Source organism: Brassica napus, chromosome C4 (assembly GCF_020379485.1).
Source record: "Brassica napus cultivar Da-Ae chromosome C4, Da-Ae, whole genome shotgun sequence".
Lineage (NCBI taxonomy): Eukaryota > Viridiplantae > Streptophyta > Magnoliopsida > Brassicales > Brassicaceae > Brassica > Brassica napus.
In genome coordinates, this window is record NC_063447.1 from 58,227,758 (window position 1) to 58,248,099 (window position 20,342).

The following is a 20,342-nucleotide window of genomic DNA, read 5'->3' on the forward strand; positions in this document are numbered from 1 at the left end:
TTGACATGAGTGACAAATCATTTTTTCCGTAATTATATGTATATTATATAAGCTTAAAGTATGTGTAACATCAACATAAATATTTTAAATAAAATGAGAGATGTAAACAAGAAATATATCTATATAAGGGTGAGTATACATATGTTCGGTTATCTTCGGATATCCATCCGGGTTCGGATATTACCCATTCGGGTTCGGATATCCAATCTATCCTAAATCAATACCCATTCGGGCATTTTGCTATTTCGATTCGGATTTCGGTTCGGGTTTTTCGGGTCGGGTTCGGATACGGATTCGGGTATCAGGTAAAATGCCCACCCTTATTCATTAGCATATAGTCTCATATCAACGAAACATAAATAAATATTATCTGCTAACCTGAATGAAGTAAAAAATGTAATAATTTATAGATCGGAAACTATAGCTAACTGAAATGAGACGCGCTAAACTTGAATCAAGTTAAAAATATTGGTAAAACAAATATTTTATTGTTAGCAAAAAAAAAACAAATATTTTATAAAGTTTATATAATACTAGAAAAGTTGATTACAGAATCATATTAAAAAAAAATACGATGAATCTTTTCCAATAAACGAAAACGGTTTAACTTTATGGTTGGCTATTACAATTAAGCAACTGAATTATAAAGTGTGTAAATAACATAATTTACTAAATCCTATCTAGCAACCACGAAACCTATATATGTCGCATGAAATCGGAAACGGATAAGTGGAGACGGTGTTTTTAAAAGATTTAGAAATTGAAACGTTTTTGATTTATCCAAGAGAGAAAACTTAATTTAAGTGTTATTTTACTTTGTACATTTTATCGCTCGCATTTGTGTCGACAGGTGCAGAGACTGATAACCGTCAACATAGAGCTTACGCAATTCAGTTCCTTAGTTGTAAGTTTGGTCAAATCCATTCCGTTATGTGTTTTCGGGTCCTTCTTGTCGTAATCCTGAACATAACCGAAAAGCTTGCCAGCACCTTCTGAACCTGTAGCCAAATACATTAACAATTAGAAGAGTTATCAGAAAATTATTTTGTAAATATACACAACATGCCAACATGTACATGTACATGAATGACAAGTTTGTACCTTCCCTTTAACGAAAACGTAGCTTCCATCAACGGCGTTAAACGACAAATACTTTGTAACATCTGATGTGAATAAGTGTACGAACAAGCTTGCCATTTCCCATCATAAACTGGTCAATTACATTGAAAGACAAAAGTTAGTGGTGAGTCATGAATCCCTTATACATTGAAAGCGAAGCATTGTAATAAATGCATTCATACTATAATAGACACGTGGCAGCTTCACAATAATTTGATAATAAATATGCTAACGCGTTCACACTATATTCATAAATGTATTCACACAATGTATTTTGCGTTTTTTTTAATATAAAACTCACCTACATGGTTCCAATAAAACTCTTGATTTTTTGGTTCGAATAAAAATAGATAACGAATCAAAATCCAAACTATATATATATATATATATATATATATTATTTTATTGTTTACGGATAAAGTTGAACAAAATATTCATAAATTTTGATTCGATTCGTTATCCATTTTGATTTGAACCAAAAAATCTAGATATCCGTAACTCTACGAAACAAATCAAATGCTAAAATACAATATCCAAAAAAGAAGCAAATCACAAATACCAATATTTTTAAGAATATATATCTAATTTGATCTGTTATATGCATATATATATACACATATATGTAAAGAATTATATATATACGTTATATATAGTATACTTTATATCAATTTTATAGTATTTTTATGAATTAAATTTATTATATTAGGTACTAGAATTTAAAATTTTAAATAATGTTTTATTTTTGTAATAAAATGTTATTATTAAATTTTTTAATTACTTTTAAAATTTTATTTATTTTAGGATCAAATCGGATATTAAAGTTCTAAAATATTTCGGATATTCGAGTCACTAAATATCTAGGTGGCTAAAGATCAAATCGATACAAATGCTTCCAAATACCCAGATATTCGATCTGTGCGCACCCCTATTTACGGATACAATTTTATTTTCTTTATATGGAAAAATTACTATTGTCAAGACCTTTTTATTTTAAACTAATTTTAATTTTATATTTCAAGTATTCTTTTGAACAAAAATATCATTTAATATTAATTAAAAATATCTTTATATATTTGTCAACTATTTTTAAATAATTTTTACATATACATACATGTGTACCTTGATGTGAGCACCTTGTAACTAAGTATTCACCACAACTAAAGTATCTAATTTTTTTGAAAGTTGAAATATTTTTTTTAATGCTTCTTTCACTACCGACCAAATTGTAGTGAAATGATTTGTCTTTATAATTTTTTTTTCCTTAAACTATTATCTGTTTAGAAACTATAATATGAAACTACTAGTTCGACATGACGAATTTCTTAAATTCATAACATGAAAAAAAAATAATATTGATTTTTGGTTTTTACCGAAAAAACCAAAAATCAAACATTTTAATCGAATAAACTAAAATGAATATTATTTAAAATAATATTTATATTTTAGAAGATTAAAAACAAAAAAAAACTTAAAACCGAACCAATATCTAGATTAAACAGTTTTAATGTCTTTCTCTTAAAAATAATGGAACTAATAATTTCACTCCGCGCAGGACACAGTTGACTACATAATATAAATATAAAATGAAAGCCACCAACAAAAATACCTTAGGCATCATGTCAAAAGTGGAAGTCAATCTCTGTTTAAAGGGCTTAATGATTCTTGATGAGAAGATATTAGTAAATATTAGTAACTAACCTCCATGCGAAATAGACTAGTTGGTAACACGATTACTGCACCTACTGAGCTTCTGAATGTCTTAATGAACGTCGGAGCAGTGAAATTGCGATATTTAAAATAGCCCGTGAACGACTTTTAACGAATTTTATGATTTGTTCGTTACTCGTTAGCTGCTATAATTGGCTGTGATTATACTTGTGTGACCCACCTGTTTCCCTATCCCAGAATCCTTCCAATTACCGGAGATATTAACTCGCGCTTTGCACGGGATAAAATATCTATATTAATGTTGAAATTATATATTTTAAAGTATACTTTAAGCGATAATTGATAGAACTAAAGATATGAAAGTTATCTGGGACGAAGCCAGATATTTTTTATAATGGGTTCAATAATATTAAAATTTAATATAAGGTGTTTGCAAGTCTGAGAAGAAGTTTTGGAAAATATTTTTTATATTTCGTCTATCACGTTGTAATAGTTATGGATTTAGGAGTTTAACAAATAAAACCGAAAAAAGTGGATCAATAACATATTACTAGGATAATACCTACGCCTTGCGCATGGTGAATTTATATGAAAATTATTTAAGAAATATCATATGGAAAAATAAAAATTATATTTTTGATCGAATTAATATTTTTGGCCTTTAAACAATTTTTTTAATTTTTTTTTGTTAAATACATAATTTGTTGACTGATGAGCTGATCTCATTTTTAAAAATATATTAGGTTAGAAAATCATTTATCGCATAAGAACCTCACGTTTAGGCCGAAGAATCTCAGGCCTACTATTTGGTTATAATGAAACTGTGTCAACTCGGCTTTATATCATGATTTAACAATTTAAATGTTAATGATGGTTATAAGAAGTTTACGTTCACGTGATAATCCTATCTATCTTCAATATTCACCTCTTTTTTTGTGTCACTTTTTTTTCATTTTGGTTATTGCTCGATATAAATATTGATTTTTGAGTTTATTCTCATTTTGTTCTTTTGTTTTGGCCAGAGAGCTAGAAAATGTTTAAGATTTAAAATTATTAAAGAGATACATACTTATGTTAAGATATGCGCCTTGTGCAGCGTATTTCTATTTTCTGCATATTATGAAATAATAAAACACTAAATATATATTAAATAACTTAGAAATCAGTTACTATTATGTAATAAATTGGCGTGCGCATATAAATCAAATGACCGTTCTTGTTTATTCGTAATTATTTTAGGGTAAATAAATCAAAACAATCAATCTCATCTATCATATATGATATATAATTAAATTTAAATGATATTAACATAGATATATAATATACTTTTAATATGGATATTTATTAAATGAGAATTCTACTCATATGATTTTATGATTATTTGCATATTTGTGTAACAAAATTTTACACCAACGATTTTTTTTTAATGTGAAATGTCTAGTGGTTTCAATAATTTATAATCATTATAAAAAACAATGAATATTTCAAAATTAAAATATTAACTTTTCAATATATGTTCAATACAAATATCAAAATATAAGTATGTATTTTTGTATGATGTATAGTTTAATTTAAACAATATGAAATATATATATATATATATATATATATATATATTAACTTAAACACCTATTAAAATAAATTATTTATTCATATGATTTTATAACCATTGTATCTTATTATAGAAAAAAATTTAAACCTTGATCACAAAATTGTATGTGAGACTTTAAACAGTTTTAATAATTTATAATCGTTTTGACAAGTTTGTACCTTCCCTTTAACGAAAACGTAGCTTCCATCAACGGCGTTAAACGACAAATACTTTGTATCATCTGATGTGAATAAGTGTACGAACAAGCTTGCCATTTCCCATCATAAACTGGTCAATTACATTGAAAGACAAAAGTTAGTGGTGAGTCATGAATCCCTTATACATTGAAAGCGAAGCATTGTAATAAATGCATTCATACTATAATAGACACGTGGCAGCTTCACAATAATTTGATAATAAATATGCTAACGCGTTCACACTATATTCATAAATGTATTCACACAATGTATTTTGCGTTTTTTTTAATATAAAACTCACCTACATGGTTCCAATAAAACTCTTGATTTTTTGGTTCGAATAAAAATAGATAACGAATCAAAATCCAAACTATATATATATATATATATATATATTATTTTATTGTTTACGGATAAAGTTGAACAAAATATTCATAAATTTTGATTCGATTCGTTATCCATTTTGATTTGAACCAAAAAATCTAGATATCCGTAACTCTACGAAACAAATCAAATGCTAAAATACAATATCCAAAAAAGAAGCAAATCACAAATACCAATATTTTTAAGAATATATATCTAATTTGATCTGTTATATGCATATATATATACACATATATGTAAAGAATTATATATATACGTTATATATAGTATACTTTATATCAATTTTATAGTATTTTTATGAATTAAATTTATTATATTAGGTACTAGAATTTAAAATTTTAAATAATGTTTTATTTTTGTAATAAAATGTTATTATTAAATTTTTTAATTACTTTTAAAATTTTATTTATTTTAGGATCAAATCGGATATTAAAGTTCTAAAATATTTCGGATATTCGAGTCACTAAATATCTAGGTGGCTAAAGATCAAATCGATACAAATGCTTTCAAATACCCAGATATTCGATCTGTGCGCACCCCTATTTATGGATACAATTTTATTTTCTTTATATGGAAAAATTACTATTGTCAAGACCTTTTTATTTTAAACTAATTTTAATTTTATATTTCAAGTATTCTTTTGAACAAAAATATCATTTAATATTAATTAAAAATATCTTTATATATTTGTCAACTATTTTTAAATAATTTTTACATATACATACATGTGTACCTTGATGTGAGCACCTTGTAACTAAGTATTCACCACAACTAAAGTATCTAATTTTTTTGAAAGTTGAAATATTTTTTTTAATGCTTCTTTCACTACCGACCAAATTGTAGTGAAATGATTTGTCTTTATAATTTTTTTTTCCTTAAACTATTATCTGTTTAGAAACTATAATATGAAACTACTAGTTCGACATGACGAATTTCTTAAATTCATAACATGAAAAAAAAATAATATTGATTTTTGGTTTTTACCGAAAAAACCAAAAATCAAACATTTTAATCGAATAAACTAAAATGAATATTATTTAAAATAATATTTATATTTTAGAAGATTAAAAACAAAAAAAAAACTTAAAACCGAACCAATATCTAGATTAAACAGTTTTAATGTCTTTCTCTTAAAAATAATGGAACTAATAATTTCACTCCGCGCAGGACACAGTTGACTACATAATATAAATATAAAATGAAAGCCACCAACAAAAATACCTTAGGCATCATGTCAAAAGTGGAAGTCAATCTCTGTTTAAAGGGCTTAATGATTCTTGATGAGAAGATATTAGTAAATATTAGTAACTAACCTCCATGCGAAATAGACTAGTTGGTAACACGATTACTGCACCTACTGAGCTTCTGAATGTCTTAATGAACGTCGGAGCAGTGAAATTGCGATATTTAAAATAGCCCGTGAACGACTTTTAACGAATTTTATGATTTGTTCGTTACTCGTTAGCTGCTATAATTGGCTGTGATTATACTTGTGTGACCCACCTGTTTCCCTATCCCAGAATCCTTCCAATTACCGGAGATATTAACTCGCGCTTTGCACGGGATAAAATATCTATATTAATATTGAAATTATATATTTTAAAGTATACTTTAAGCGATAATTGATAGAACTAAAGATATGAAAGTTATCTGGGACGAAGCCAGATATTTTTTATAATGGGTTCAATAATATTAAAATTTAATATAAGGTGTTTGCAAGTCTGAGAAGAAGTTTTGGAAAATATTTTTTATATTTCGTCTATCACGTTGTAGTAGTTATGGATTTAGGAGTTTAACAAATAAAACCGAAAAAAGTGGATCAATAACATATTACTAGGATAATACCTACGCCTTGCGCATGGTGAATTTATATGAAAATTATTTAAGAAATATCATATGGAAAAATAAAAATTATATTTTTGATCGAATTAATATTTTTGGCCTTTAAACAATTTTTTTAATTTTTTTTTGTTAAATACATAATTTGTTGACTGATGAGCTGATCTCATTTTTAAAAATATATTAGGTTAGAAAATCATTTATCGCATAAGAACCTCACGTTTAGGCCGAAGAATCTCAGGCCTACTATTTGGTTATAATGAAACTGTGTCAACTCGGCTTTATATCATGATTTAACAATTTAAATGTTAATGATGGTTATAAGAAGTTTACGTTCACGTGATAATCCTATCTATCTTCAATATTCACCTCTTTTTTTGTGTCACTTTTTTTTCATTTTGGTTATTGCTCGATATAAATATTGATTTTTGAGTTTATTCTCATTTTGTTCTTTTGTTTTGGCCCGAGAGCTAGAAAATGTTTAAGATTTAAAATTATTAAAGAGATACATACTTATGTTAAGATATGCGCCTTGTGCAGCGTATTTCTATTTTCTGCATATTATGAAATAATAAAACACTAAATATATATTAAATAACTTAGAAATCAGTTACTATTATGTAATAAATTGGCGTGCGCATATAAATCAAATGACCGTTCTTGTTTATTCGTAATTATTTTAGGGTAAATAAATCAAAACAATCAATCTCATCTATCATATATGATATATAATTAAATTTAAATGATATTAACATAGATATATAATATACTTTTAATATGGATATTTATTAAATGAGAATTCTACTCATATGATTTTATGATTATTTGCATATTTGTGTAACAAAATTTTACACCAACGATTTTTTTTTAATGTGAAATGTCTAGTGGTTTCAATAATTTATAATCATTATAAAAAACAATGAATATTTCAAAATTAAAATATTAACTTTTCAATATATGTTCAATACAAATATCAAAATATAAGTATGTATTTTTGTATGATGTATAGTTTAATTTAAACAATATGAAATATATATATATATATATATTAACTTAAACACCTATTAAAATAAATTATTTATTCATATGATTTTATAACCATTGTATCTTATTATAGAAAAAAATTTAAACCTTGATCACAAAAGTGTATGTGAGACTTTAAACAGTTTTAATAATTTATAATCGTTTTGAAAAATTCAAAATACAACATATAGAAAAAATCTAAATTTTTATTAAATAATTAATGTAATTGTGTAATTTTTTAATAATAAAAAATTAAACAAAATTGATAAAAAAGTATACAGATTGTTAACAAATCTTTATTATTTAAAATCATTAATTGACATATATATTTTAATCACATTAGGTAATTCCGTAGGTTTTATTTAAGGAAATAATATATAATAAATTTGATAAATGAATGGTCCACAATAGACATATTATATAATATAAAATTCCTTAGCAATTTAATTTTGGACTAACAGAATTCTCAATTGATTCTCAAGCCACCACGTAAACAAAATTGCATTCTAATTGCGTGACAACTCAGCATGATACTTTTTTAATTAGTACAAACTAAATGTTATAATTTTTTAAATGTTTCTCTATTAATATACAGGGGATAAACAAAAAAATAACTGTGTGAAGTAAAAAAAACTATAGCTCCTTTAAAAAAACATAGTTATGGACTTGCTGGTGGTTCGTTCCTGGAAGTTTCTTCTCATCTTCAAGGTCGTCTAATGCATAGCTCTCATGGCGGCGAAGGTGGTGACACTCGCATGCTTATATTGCTTTCTCGAGAAGACTAATACACTAAGCCGAGACAATTTACAGTGATTCAATCTCCTCGAAACAGAGATCACCTCACCGAGCAGTAACAAAACCGAGTACGACACATTTATCTAGAAATAGATTTTCAACGTCCTCTTTCAGCAATGAGAGACGGTTCTCAATAACGTGAGTACTCTGCTAAATGCATGAAAGCAGGTATGGAGAAAATGGTTTTTTCATTAACACTTGCCATCGTACTAAAGTTTCATCGCTTTGTCGTCTCTACGGATCTGTTGACTTAATGGCGATAGATCAGATGAGTTACCGTTTTTTAACAGAAATGTATAGAGGAATAATGAATCTTTATTGATGCTATGATTATATTGATATAATTGATAAATCAACTAATCGAACTTCAAGCTGAAGGTTTATCACGTAAAAGTGTTCGCCGAGAAAAGTATAGATAGTATGAAGTTCTTTTAAAAGAATGTTAGTGTGAACGCATTAAATTCACAGTTTTGGTCTGCGTGACACCTAAGCGTTTTACTAAATAAAAGCTTCTCGTGAAGCCACGTCACCACGTCACATTCCTTGCCAATAAACTTTTAAGGTAAGTTTTAAAAGTGCTTCTCCTACAAGAAAGAGTTCTAAGAAAGTTTCTAAAAGAATCTCCAAACACAATCCTTAGTAGAAAATCCCTTTCCCAAATACAAAAGCTATCACAAATATAAACCGTCTACATTTCATCTTAACCTCTCAAAGAAAATATTATCTGCTATCTTTTCCAACAGCTGGTATCAGAGCAAGGTTACCGTTATCTTTGAAGAAGTGAAGATGGAGGCCACCGTTACCTTTGAATGTGACATGTTCAAGCTCACGACAAACAACTTCTCTTATTGGAAATCGATGATGGAAGATCACCTTTATTGTAAGGATTTGCATGAGCCCATCATCATGAAGGATAAGCCGGAAGGAAAGGATGATAAAGCATGGGAGATTCTTAATAGAAAGGCAGTTGCCGTAATACGTGAGTATGTCGACCGATCTCTCCTTGAACATGTCTCTACCTACACAAATGTTTTTGAATTATGGACAAAACTTGAATCCATGATTCAAAAGAAAACACCTAGAAACAAAGTTCTTCTTGTTCAACGGTTGGTAAAGTTGGAGTACAAGGATGGCCAGAGCATGATGGAGCACTTGAACAATTTCAAGGGGATCGTAAATCAGCTTAACAAAGTTTATATGAAGGTTGAAGACGAAATGCAAGCCATTTTACTCCTTAGTTCACTACCGGAGAGTTGGGACACACTAGTTGTCACTCTAAGCAATTCAACACCGGAGGGAAAGCTTACCATGGACACCGTCACTGATAGCCTTCTAAACGAAGAAGTTTGCAGGAAGGAGCGAGGTTCGAGTTCTTATCCAGAAGCTAACATTGTTGATAGACGAGGTAGAGAAGAGACTCGTGGCCAAAACAGAAGCAGAGGACAAGGCCAATCTCGAGGATGATCTAAGTCACGTCCGAGAGTTACTTGCTATTACTGTGGCAAACCGAGTCACATGAAGTTGGAATGTCGATTTCTCAAGAAAGACAAATAAGCCGGTAATATCAAACCAGACCGGTTCAATCCTACAAAGAAGCATGAAGACAAGACTACCACCGTTGTGGAAGACCAGAGCGAAGAATTATATCCCGTTGGAGAATGTAATCTTAGCTCTGATGATAGCTCATGGATCATTGATTCTGGTGCTTCTTTTCACGTCACCCCTCATGGAAGGTTCTTCACGACCTATCAAAGTGGTGACTTTGGTAATGTTCAAATGGGAAATCAAGGAAGAAGCAAGATCATTGGAAAGGGGGATGTTATTCTTACATCAAACACATGGTGTAAGATAGTTCTCAAAGATGTGAGGCATGTTCCCGAAATCCGACTCAATCTCATATCAACCGGGAAGCTTGATGATGCCGGTTTGGATAGCCACTTTCGCAGTGGCAAATGGAAGCTAACCAAGGGGAGTTTGATTATGGCTCGAGGAAGAAAAGAAGGCTCTTTATATGTAACACAAGCCAAGCTTTGCAAGGAAGAAGTAAATATCGCAAGTGATGACATCGATATATGGCACCGAAGACTCGGGCATATGAGTGAGAAAGGTTAAAATATACTTTCTCGCAAGAAACTTCTTCCTGATATGAAAGGTATTTCTCTCTCACCATGTCATGATGGCTTAGCCGGAAAACAACATAGGGTCGCTTTCCGAAGATCATCTACGCCAATGAGAAGAAAGCATATTCTTGATCTTGTGCATACTGACGTATGCTCCATGTCCGAGAAATCCAATGGAGGGGCATCATATTTGGTCACCTTTATTGATGACCATTCAAGGAAGGTATGGGTATACCTTTTGAAGTCAAAAGATCAAGTTCTTGAAGCTTTCAACGAATTTGTAGCCCAAGCAGAGCGAAGTACGGGTCAAAAATTCAAGTGTGTTCGATCTGACAATGGTGGAGAGTACCGAGGTCCCTTTGAAGCGTTTTGCAAAGCTCATGGAATCATGATGGAGAAGACACCACCAAAGACGCCACAACTGAACGGGCTAGCAGAAAGAATGAATCGAACGATCACAGAAAGAGTTCGTTGCATGCTCTCTCATGCTAAACTACCCAAGCCATTTTGGGGAGAAGCCATAAAGACTGCAGTGGATGTCATAAATCTTACACCATCAGTTCCTTTGGAAGGCGATGTCCCGGAGGAAGTTTGGCCGGGTAAGAAGGTCTCTTACAACCATTTGAAGGTGTTTGGTTGCAGAGCGTTTGTTCATATACCTAAGGATGAACGAGCCAAGCTAGACTCCAAGACTAAAGAGTGCATCTATCTTGGGCCACCAAGAGATAATTTCGGCTATCGGCTTTGGGATCCGGTTAACAGAAAAATTATCCGGAGCAGAGATGTTATTTTATTCGAAGATCAAACAATCGACATCAACAAATCAAAGAAACCAAAGCTAAGGGTTGTAAGAAATAAAGATTCTCATAAGCCTCAAGATCATGAACAAGTGATTGGAGATGATGGCGAAGGGGATCCCATCATGGATCCGAATGGTGATGAAGGTGAAGAAGAAGTTCAATTGGAGCCAGAGGAAGAACATGAGCCAAGAAGGTCTGGAAGAGAGAGAAGACCATCTGTAAGATATTATCGAGATGAGTATGTTAATCTTACAGATGAGGGGGAGCCTCAAAGCTATGAGGAGGCCATAAGAGACACTCATAGAGATGAGTGGGTTGAAGCTATGCAAGATGAAATGCAATCCTTTCATGATAATCACATTTATGAGCTGATGAAGCTACCAAAAGGAAAGAGAGCCTTGAAGAACAAGTGGGTGTACAGGTTGAAGCATGAGGAGAGAAGCTCAAATCCAGGATACAAAGCTCGATTGGTTGTGAAAGGATTCAACCAGAAGAAAGGCATAGATTTTGAAGAAATATTCTCTCCAGTGGTGAAGATGTCCTCTATCCGAGTGGTTTTTGGTCTAGCAGCGGTTCTAGATTTGGAGATTGAACAACTCGATGTCAAGACGGTCTTTCTACATGGTGAACTCGAGGAGGAGATCTATATGAAGCAACCTGAAGGATTCAAGGTACCAGGAAAAGAAGAATTGGTGTGCCGATTAAAGAAGAGTCTTTATGGCCTCAAGCAAGCCCCAAGACAATGGTAAAAAGAAGTTTGACTCCTTCATGGTGGATCATAACTTCAAGAAAACCAAGAATGATCATTTCGTTTTCATAAAGAGGTACGAAAGCGGCGACTTTCTCATATTATTGCTCTATGTTGACGATATGTTAATTGTGGGCCAAGATCGCAACAAGATAGCCGCATTGAAAAAAGATTTGGGAAGGTGTTTTGCGATGAAAGATCTGGGGCAAGTGAGACAGATTCTTGGAATGAAGATCACTCGGGATAGGCCAAAGAAGCTTTTATGGTTGTCCCAAGAACGATATGTTGAAAGGGTGTTGGAGAGATTCAACATGCACAAAGAAAAGCCGGTGAGCACTCCACTTGGTGGACATTTCAAACTAAGTTCGAAGCAAAGTCCAACAAGTGAGAAGGAAAAAGAGGAAATGAAGACTACCCCATATGCATCAGCAGTGGGTAGTCTCATGTATGCTATGGTGTGCACCAGACCCGACATTGCCTATGCCATAGGAGTTGTGAGTCGCTTTCTCGCCAATCTAGGAAAAGAACATTGGAAATCAGTTAAGTGGATCCTACGCTATCTACGAGGCACAACGAAGAAGCGTCTATGTTTTGGAAATGGAAAATTGGAGTTGAACGGTTACACCGATGCAGATTGGACTGGTGATAAAGATTCAAGGAAATCGACATCAGGATTCGTAACTACCTTTGCAGGGGGAGTTGTTTCTTGGCAATCGAAGCTACAAAAGTGTGTTGCCTTATCCACCATGGAAGTGGAGTACATCGCAGCAACGGAAGCGTGCAAGGAGATGCTATGGATGAAGAACTTCTTGCTTGAGTTGGGAGTAAAGCAAGAAAAGTACAACATGCTATGTGACAACCAAAGTGCTATTCACTTAGCAAAGAATCCAACGTTTCACTCTCGCTCAAAGCACATCGATATCCGACATCACTGGATCCGAGAAGTTCTGGAAGAGAAGCTCATACATCTCACAAAGGTACACACCGATGAAAACTGGTCAGACTTTATGACCAAGGTATTACCGATCAAGAAGTTTGAAGATTGCTGCAAAGGCACCGGCATGACAACGGTTTTGGGCTAAGTCGGAAAGGGGGAGATTTGTTGGTTTTTTCCTCCATTAGCCAAAAACCCAAAAAAATCATGATCCATATTAAGTGCCCAAAAGAAGAGCACAAGGAGGAAGAATTATCTAGAATTATGGAGAAGAAGAGAGAAAGTTATGGAGTAGAATAATTAATGTTAGATATTTTGAAATAAGATAATAATTTAAAAAATCTAGAACATGTTAGAGTTTACTCCTTCACTTGTATAAATAGGGGTGCTTAGCAGCATTTGTATCATCCAAGAATCAAGCAAAACAATTGAGAGAAAACATTCGAGAAAGAGTTCTAAGAAAGTTTCTAAAAGAATCTCCAAACACAAGCCTTAGTAGAAAATCTCTTTCCCAAATACAAAAGCTATCACAAATATAAACCGTCTACATTTCATCTTAACCTTTCAAAGAAAATATTATCCGCTATCTTTCCCAACAAAAGCTATTAAAGAAAGACTCAGAAAGCTCTTTGTAAAGGGATTTTTTTTTGGTTAAATATCAAGAAATTCCGGATAGACTTTAGTTTCATCCCAAGCATCACTCAGATCTCTAGGGTTTTTTTTTAAGATGTTTTTCCGGTTGAGTTAACGACACTTGCTAAAGAGATTTATAATCAATGAATTATCTTAGCAGATTAAACAAAGGTGGGGAAATATGACTATAATAAAGAGGAGTGTAGTAGGCTGGTTCGTTTATAGCATCTCCCAATATTTCTTCAGAACGTGAATATGTTGTTTAGTTATATGTATAATGAAATCTCTAAGAAAGCTATTTCGATAAAATCATGAACAAGTGAAAATATTGCCTAACTAAAAGATAGGGTACTCTAAGAAGCTATTTCAGTAAATTTCGAACAGCTAAAGCTTGATGGGGGAGGGCAAACCACAAATGAATAATAGGTAATGATAAAAAGCAAAAATACAAACGAGTAATTGTCCTGAAGAAGATGATACAAAATATACATGATTAATCACATTGTTTCCATTAGAAAGGTTGGCTGCTTGATTTGCAGTTGCACTAAGCTTGGAAGATATGAAGAGCAAACCAGTGGGGCACAATATCTCTCATGAGGATGAAAAGTGTTCCCGAGATCAGGAGCTTCTCGGATTCTAACAGATTTGAAGTATCCATCTTGTCCAATGACATGAGCAGTTTGGTAGCGACAAGCCTTGGCCCTTTCTAGAACAAAAACCACAGCAATTTTCATCTCCACGTCAATGAAAAAGCTACCGGAATAAGGGTGAACGCAAAAGCTAGTGACTAGTTTCAAAAACTTTGTCCAAGACACAACATTAGGACCAATCTTATCCGTAACACTAATCTCGACCGTCTCTTGTGCCTCCCAGTGTTGATACAATACGGCGAGCTGGTCTTCTCTAACACAAGACAGAGACGTGAAAACTCCTCCATGTTCGGACTGAAACGGTAGAGGCAGAAGCGGCCCGAAGCTCTCTGTTGTGAAATCAAAACAGAGGAAGAAACCTGCAACCCTTCGTATCTTTGTCCCCACCTTCTTTTGAGCAGGAAAATAAGCGTTTCCCTTCAAGGACACGCCGCGTAGATGAGACCATATCTCCCAGTGAGGAGTGACATCAAGAACCTTCCACGAACCCGAGCTAAAATCGTAGAGTTCGAACCCTAAAACGTGTTTACTTGTAATTGGATGATGCTCATCAGAGATCCTCAGGATCTTGTGGTTAAGGTTGTTGTTGTCGTGTCCGAGAGCAAACCTGTCTGAACTTTGGAAACTGATTCTGGGTTCGATCCACCTCGTTTGCGCTAAGTATGGATTCCATACCAAGAGCCTAGAGCAATCCTTAAGGACGCATAGCAACAAGCCATTACACTGAAACACCTTAGATATCTCGATTTGATCGAGTAAGCTTACTTGTTTTATAGATGGGTCGACCAAATTGCAGGGATCGAAGTTCATCAAACAAATCCTTGAGTCCATCATCATGAACTGCTTCTTCGCTGCTGTCTCTTTACCAAAAAAGATACGATTTTTACATAAAGTGTTCCACTTTCTACAGGTAGATCGCACTGACCTCAGAGATGTCATCGGCACCCTAGAGAATATCTCATCCTCTAACAATTCCCCTGGAATATCGAAAATTGTCTTCATTATTCCAAGCTTCAATTTCAATTAGGGTTTCATTCTATGTTCAGCGCAATTTTATCGTGATAAAAGTCGAATTATTGCCTACTCCTAATGGGCCGGCCCAACTAATCATATACGATTTAGAGATGCCTGATGCTGCAAGTGTTCAAAACCGAAGATACGGAAATTAAGGATTGTTGGAAAGCTCCAACACTTTCTTTGGAACCACTACGATGCTAAATTCTCGTGGTATCTCCTTAGATCGAACCTGCCATAGATGTGGTTTACAAAAATGAAACCATTGACTACTTACTAGATGACTCTTTCGTACTCATCCACGCACGAGTATAAACATTAACAAAATAATATTTACAATTATAATTTTAGTGTGTAAATTTTATAATTTATATTTACGATAAATAAATAAATTATATTGTATTAAGTATTATTATTATGTTCTAATGCACATTTATAAGTATATACATATTTTTTTTATGTTTTAATTCATTTTCTAATACGTTTTTTTTTTTATTAATTCTCATCTTAATAAATGATTTTTTTTTTGTATAGTAATTGGCATTATTTCATGTACGGTATGTTGAGTTCCATCTATTCTTTCAAATTAAATGAAAATTAATTAGATAAGTGATTCGTAAAAATTCAAAAGATTATTATCTATTTTTTTATCATAATTAAATATTTGATTTCAAATATGATATTTTGGATCATTTCAAATATTCATTTTTAGGTATGTCAAATTGCATATTTTATTTCAAACTGGAGAACGATTTTTCTGTTTTAGTTTAATAAGGTTAAAATTAAATTACTATTTTTAACTTCATTAGGTCGATAGAGTTTTAAATATATTTTATAATCATTATAAAATTTCATATAAGTTGTTTAAAAAATAAAATAATCTAACGTTGGAATCACATTAATGAACAATTTATAAAGTTAACCTGTAATTTTAAAAATACATGTACATATATGAATATATATATAAAATAACTAAATCCTTTGTTAGTAACTTGTTTAGAATTTAGAAGACATTTTATAATTTATATGTATGAAAATTAAGTAAAATCCTGTTTAACAATTTTGTATTTTCTTCTTAATTAGGCATGTAATGTGAGTAATCTTGAAAATTATTTTCTTTTTAACCATTTGATCCAACTTATTTTATTTGTTATTTTTGTAAATTATGTTTGAAATATATAAACTTATATATTTTGAAAATTTATAGATATTTTCCTTTTTTATCTATGTTGTTTAGGGAAATAAAGTAATGAAAATAAAATTCATTATATATTATACAAGATCTTTATATTATAAATATTTCCTTTTTATTATTTATATGGTATTCTGAAAAGGAAATTAAATCTAAAAATATAATTATAATTTTATTAATAAAAGGGAAATAAAAACAATTGTTAATAATGACAATTGATGCGGCCATCAAATCAATGGTTGAACAAAAGGTCAATCAAGCTGTGCAAACCAGCCACCTAGGAGATACCATCAACATAGGTTTTTTTCCATGAATTCAACTTTCAAAAAAGGCTAAATCATCAAAGAATCAATGAGGCTTGAAATTACAAGCAAATCTTCGCGGAGGAAAAAGTTATGAATTTTACAAACCGGAGGTTCTCCAACCCGTCCATCTGCGAACACCAACTGGTGACAACTAATCCCGGAGGAGTGTTGTTAAATGGTGAGGTTTTGGGTTCGAGTAACGCCACGCGCACCAATAACCTACCGGTGGATGTGGAGGCGTTTCCTCCCATGGTGAAGGGTTAGGGTCGATGTCTTGCAAGACTGTGAGCCTGGATCCGCGGGATGGGTCGTCACAACATTAGTCAACATGATCTTCACTTTGGAGAAATGACGGTAAGAGAGACACTGGACTTTATGGGGACGATGACTAGGTATTGGGACACGGTACCAGTTGCTCACTGAGATCTCAACGAGGGAGAGAGAAGCTGGTATAAAGCTAGACCCTGAAATTGATGCGTTCATGAAATTTATTGCCATATCAGGGCAAGAAACTAGTTTGGTTACTGATGATGTACTTAAGGTACATCTTTTCTTGCGTCTTCTTAGAACTAATTAAAAAAGTAAAATAAAAAATATTTTGGGCTCATCTTTGGTAAATGCTAAATTGACATATACTTGGTCTTGACATTTGTGCTGACATTCTTGTTGGTGAGGTGATGAGACGAGGTGTTTCTGGTGGACAATGGAAGCGTCTAACAACCGGTAAAACTTTGAGTTATTACATATTTTCACTTTTTGATATCATTTCAGTAGTGTGGATAGCGTGATTAATGCAGGTTTCGGGTTCTTAAAATAATATAAGATACAGTCTCTTATCTTTTAACTAAAAAAATCTAAGAGACTGTCTCTTATATCTTTTATTCTTATTTATGAGACTTCCCTTAGTTTTTTTAGTTAAAAGTTAAGAGACCGTATCTTATATTACACTAAGAATTTCATACTAAGAGACCCACGTTAATCATGCTCTAGCTCCGGTGATTCTTGTCTAAACTGAGCAGGAGAGATGTTGGTAGGACCCGCAACAACTCTTTTCATGGATGAAATATGAACAGGGTTGGATAGTTACACAACATTCTAAATTTGGATAAACTCTTGAATGAGGCGTTTGATAGTACTCCTTCCGTTCCTTAATGATAGATTTTTTTAGAAAAAAAATTTGTTTAAAAAAGATATATTTTTTTGTGTTTTCTATGAAAAAATTTTAAACTTCAAAAAAATTAATTGACTTTATTAAATTACTATTGGTTAAAAGTTATTGAAAATTGAAAATTACAGAAAGCGATAGATTTATTATGGTAGTTTAATGTATTTTTCTAATATGTGTGAAAATACTAAAAAAACCTATCTTTTAAGAACGGAGGGAGTAGAAAATAATCGAAGCAAGTATTATGTATATGTGGTAAAAGTAGATACAAATTGAGACTTTGAAGCAAGTTTTAGTCACATATGTTTTTTTTAGTCACATATATAATTTGCAAAATCTTTAGACAATGTCACTTTGTTGCTTTTAAGCTAAAAAGCTCGCAATAATCATCAATCGGGTCATGTGTCGCCATATTTTATAACTTCCTAAAATTTCTCTCTCTTTTCTTCATTTTCCCCTCAATCTTCCCACTCTAAACCTCTTTATCCATTACTAGTGGCATTCCGGCGCTACGCGCCGGTTTCGGACGTTTTGTTTGTTTGTATATTGGTTAGATTTGTTTCGGTTGATAGTGCTTATTGTTAGTATTGTATTATTTTGTTTATATCTGAATAGGTGGAAGAGGAATACCGTATGTGATTTACATCGAGTAGCGTAATAAGGATATATTAGATAGGATAAAGATGGAGAATTGTAAATATAATGTGATGGAAAAGATTGAGTAAAGGAAATGTTTCAAAATAAACATGTAAATTCATGTGTTGTTTACTTATTTTTTGAGCGGATGTAGTCAACAAATTCTTCCTTCCTTTTAAAGTAATAAAAATCTTCGCATCCACTGTCCATGTCATGATTGTCGCAATTTGTTAGGGGCTCCATTGAGTCTGTATTTATTAAATATTTGATCTTCAAAATGACTTTGATTTCTTTTAGAATTCTTAACCATAGTCAGGCATTGAACAGTTCTAGCTTGATTAGTTTTCCAGGATAACCTATCGAGGTATTTTTTCCCCTCACTGAAATTGCCTCTGCACAGCATTAGTATACTATAAATATATACACCGTAATCATAGTTTGCATCTGCAGATTGACGAAGATGTTTGAGTCCTCTGATGGATCTGCGGTGCTGGAAGTATTGAAGCAACCCTTCAATATAGTGAGCCTTTGGATTACCAGTAGACAAACATTCATTTCTAAAAGTTCTGAAACTACATAGCATCGCAAGTGGCTCTTCTACAAATAATTGGAGGTCGAGGTTCTTGAAATAGGTGTTTGGGTCTGTGTTTGAGGGGTTTTCTTCACAACTACCAGTACTTTCGTCTGAGTTGTAATTGGTTTCTGAATTTGCCGACCCCATTTTGTTTTTTCTTTTAACTGGTTTTTGAATATGGTGGATGAATTGTGTTAGTGATTGGAGACTTGTATACTGTGTGCATATTAGGTGTATTAATTTTATGGAGACAGTTTTATTTAAGAGATGTTATATTTGACTTTTATTTAATTTTATGATACACTTTTAATAATCTATTAGGTTACTTAAAATTTACTGTTTTCCAGAAATTTATTGTGAATTACCTGAAACGTCTAAATAAGTTTGTAGGTTGTTTGCCTGTGATTTTTTTTGTACTATCACAAAATTCTTTAGTTAGTTTTCAAATGAATGTAAATGAATTTTACGGCATTAGTAAATAGTAAACTGTTGAAAAAGTCGATATTTTTGTGTACATTATATTGTGGTTAGGGACCGTAGAATTTTGTTTTGCAATGGGACGCTGAAAGTATAATAAATATAATCGTTATGGGTTGGTTGTGTTTGGGTTTGTCTAAATTCCTTTTTAAAATAATTCTGGCATAATTGTTGTTGTTTTTAAGAGATACGTTGAAGAGGATTTATTTTATTAGTATTAAACTCTTTAACTGAGCTATTTCTAAATATCTTTTTATATACTATTAAATCAATATTTCAACTGTAAGAAATGATCAAATTTGTTGTAAACGACGAAGAGGAGAATTATTTGATAGTTTAATTTTGTATTTATAGTTTATTATTTAGATATACTCTATTCATTTACGTAGTAACATATGTGTGTTCGTTTGTAGCGCCGAGTGGGAAGTATAGTCATTGCTATACGGAGTTGGTCGTGTATTTAAAAATATGTTTTATA

At 31.8% G+C, this 20,342-nt stretch overlaps 1 protein-coding gene and 1 long non-coding RNA gene across 2 annotated transcripts; one reads left to right on the forward strand and one right to left on the reverse strand.

The window, feature by feature from the left end:
• Positions 1–14,267: 14,267 nt before the first annotated feature.
• Positions 14,268–15,543, reverse strand: LOC106391466 (F-box/kelch-repeat protein At3g13680). The gene has a single exon (XM_013832111.3). The coding sequence runs from the start codon at positions 15,501–15,503 to the stop codon at positions 14,349–14,351; it is 1,155 nt and encodes a 384-aa protein (XP_013687565.1). The 5' UTR covers positions 15,504–15,543; the 3' UTR covers positions 14,268–14,348.
• Positions 15,544–15,545: 2 nt separating this feature from the next.
• LOC125585630 lies at positions 15,546–19,882 on the forward strand. Its single transcript, XR_007322648.1, has 2 exons — positions 15,546–19,177; positions 19,264–19,882. It is a non-coding gene; the product is annotated as an uncharacterized LOC125585630 (long non-coding RNA).
• The last annotated feature ends 460 nt before the right edge of the window (positions 19,883–20,342 follow it).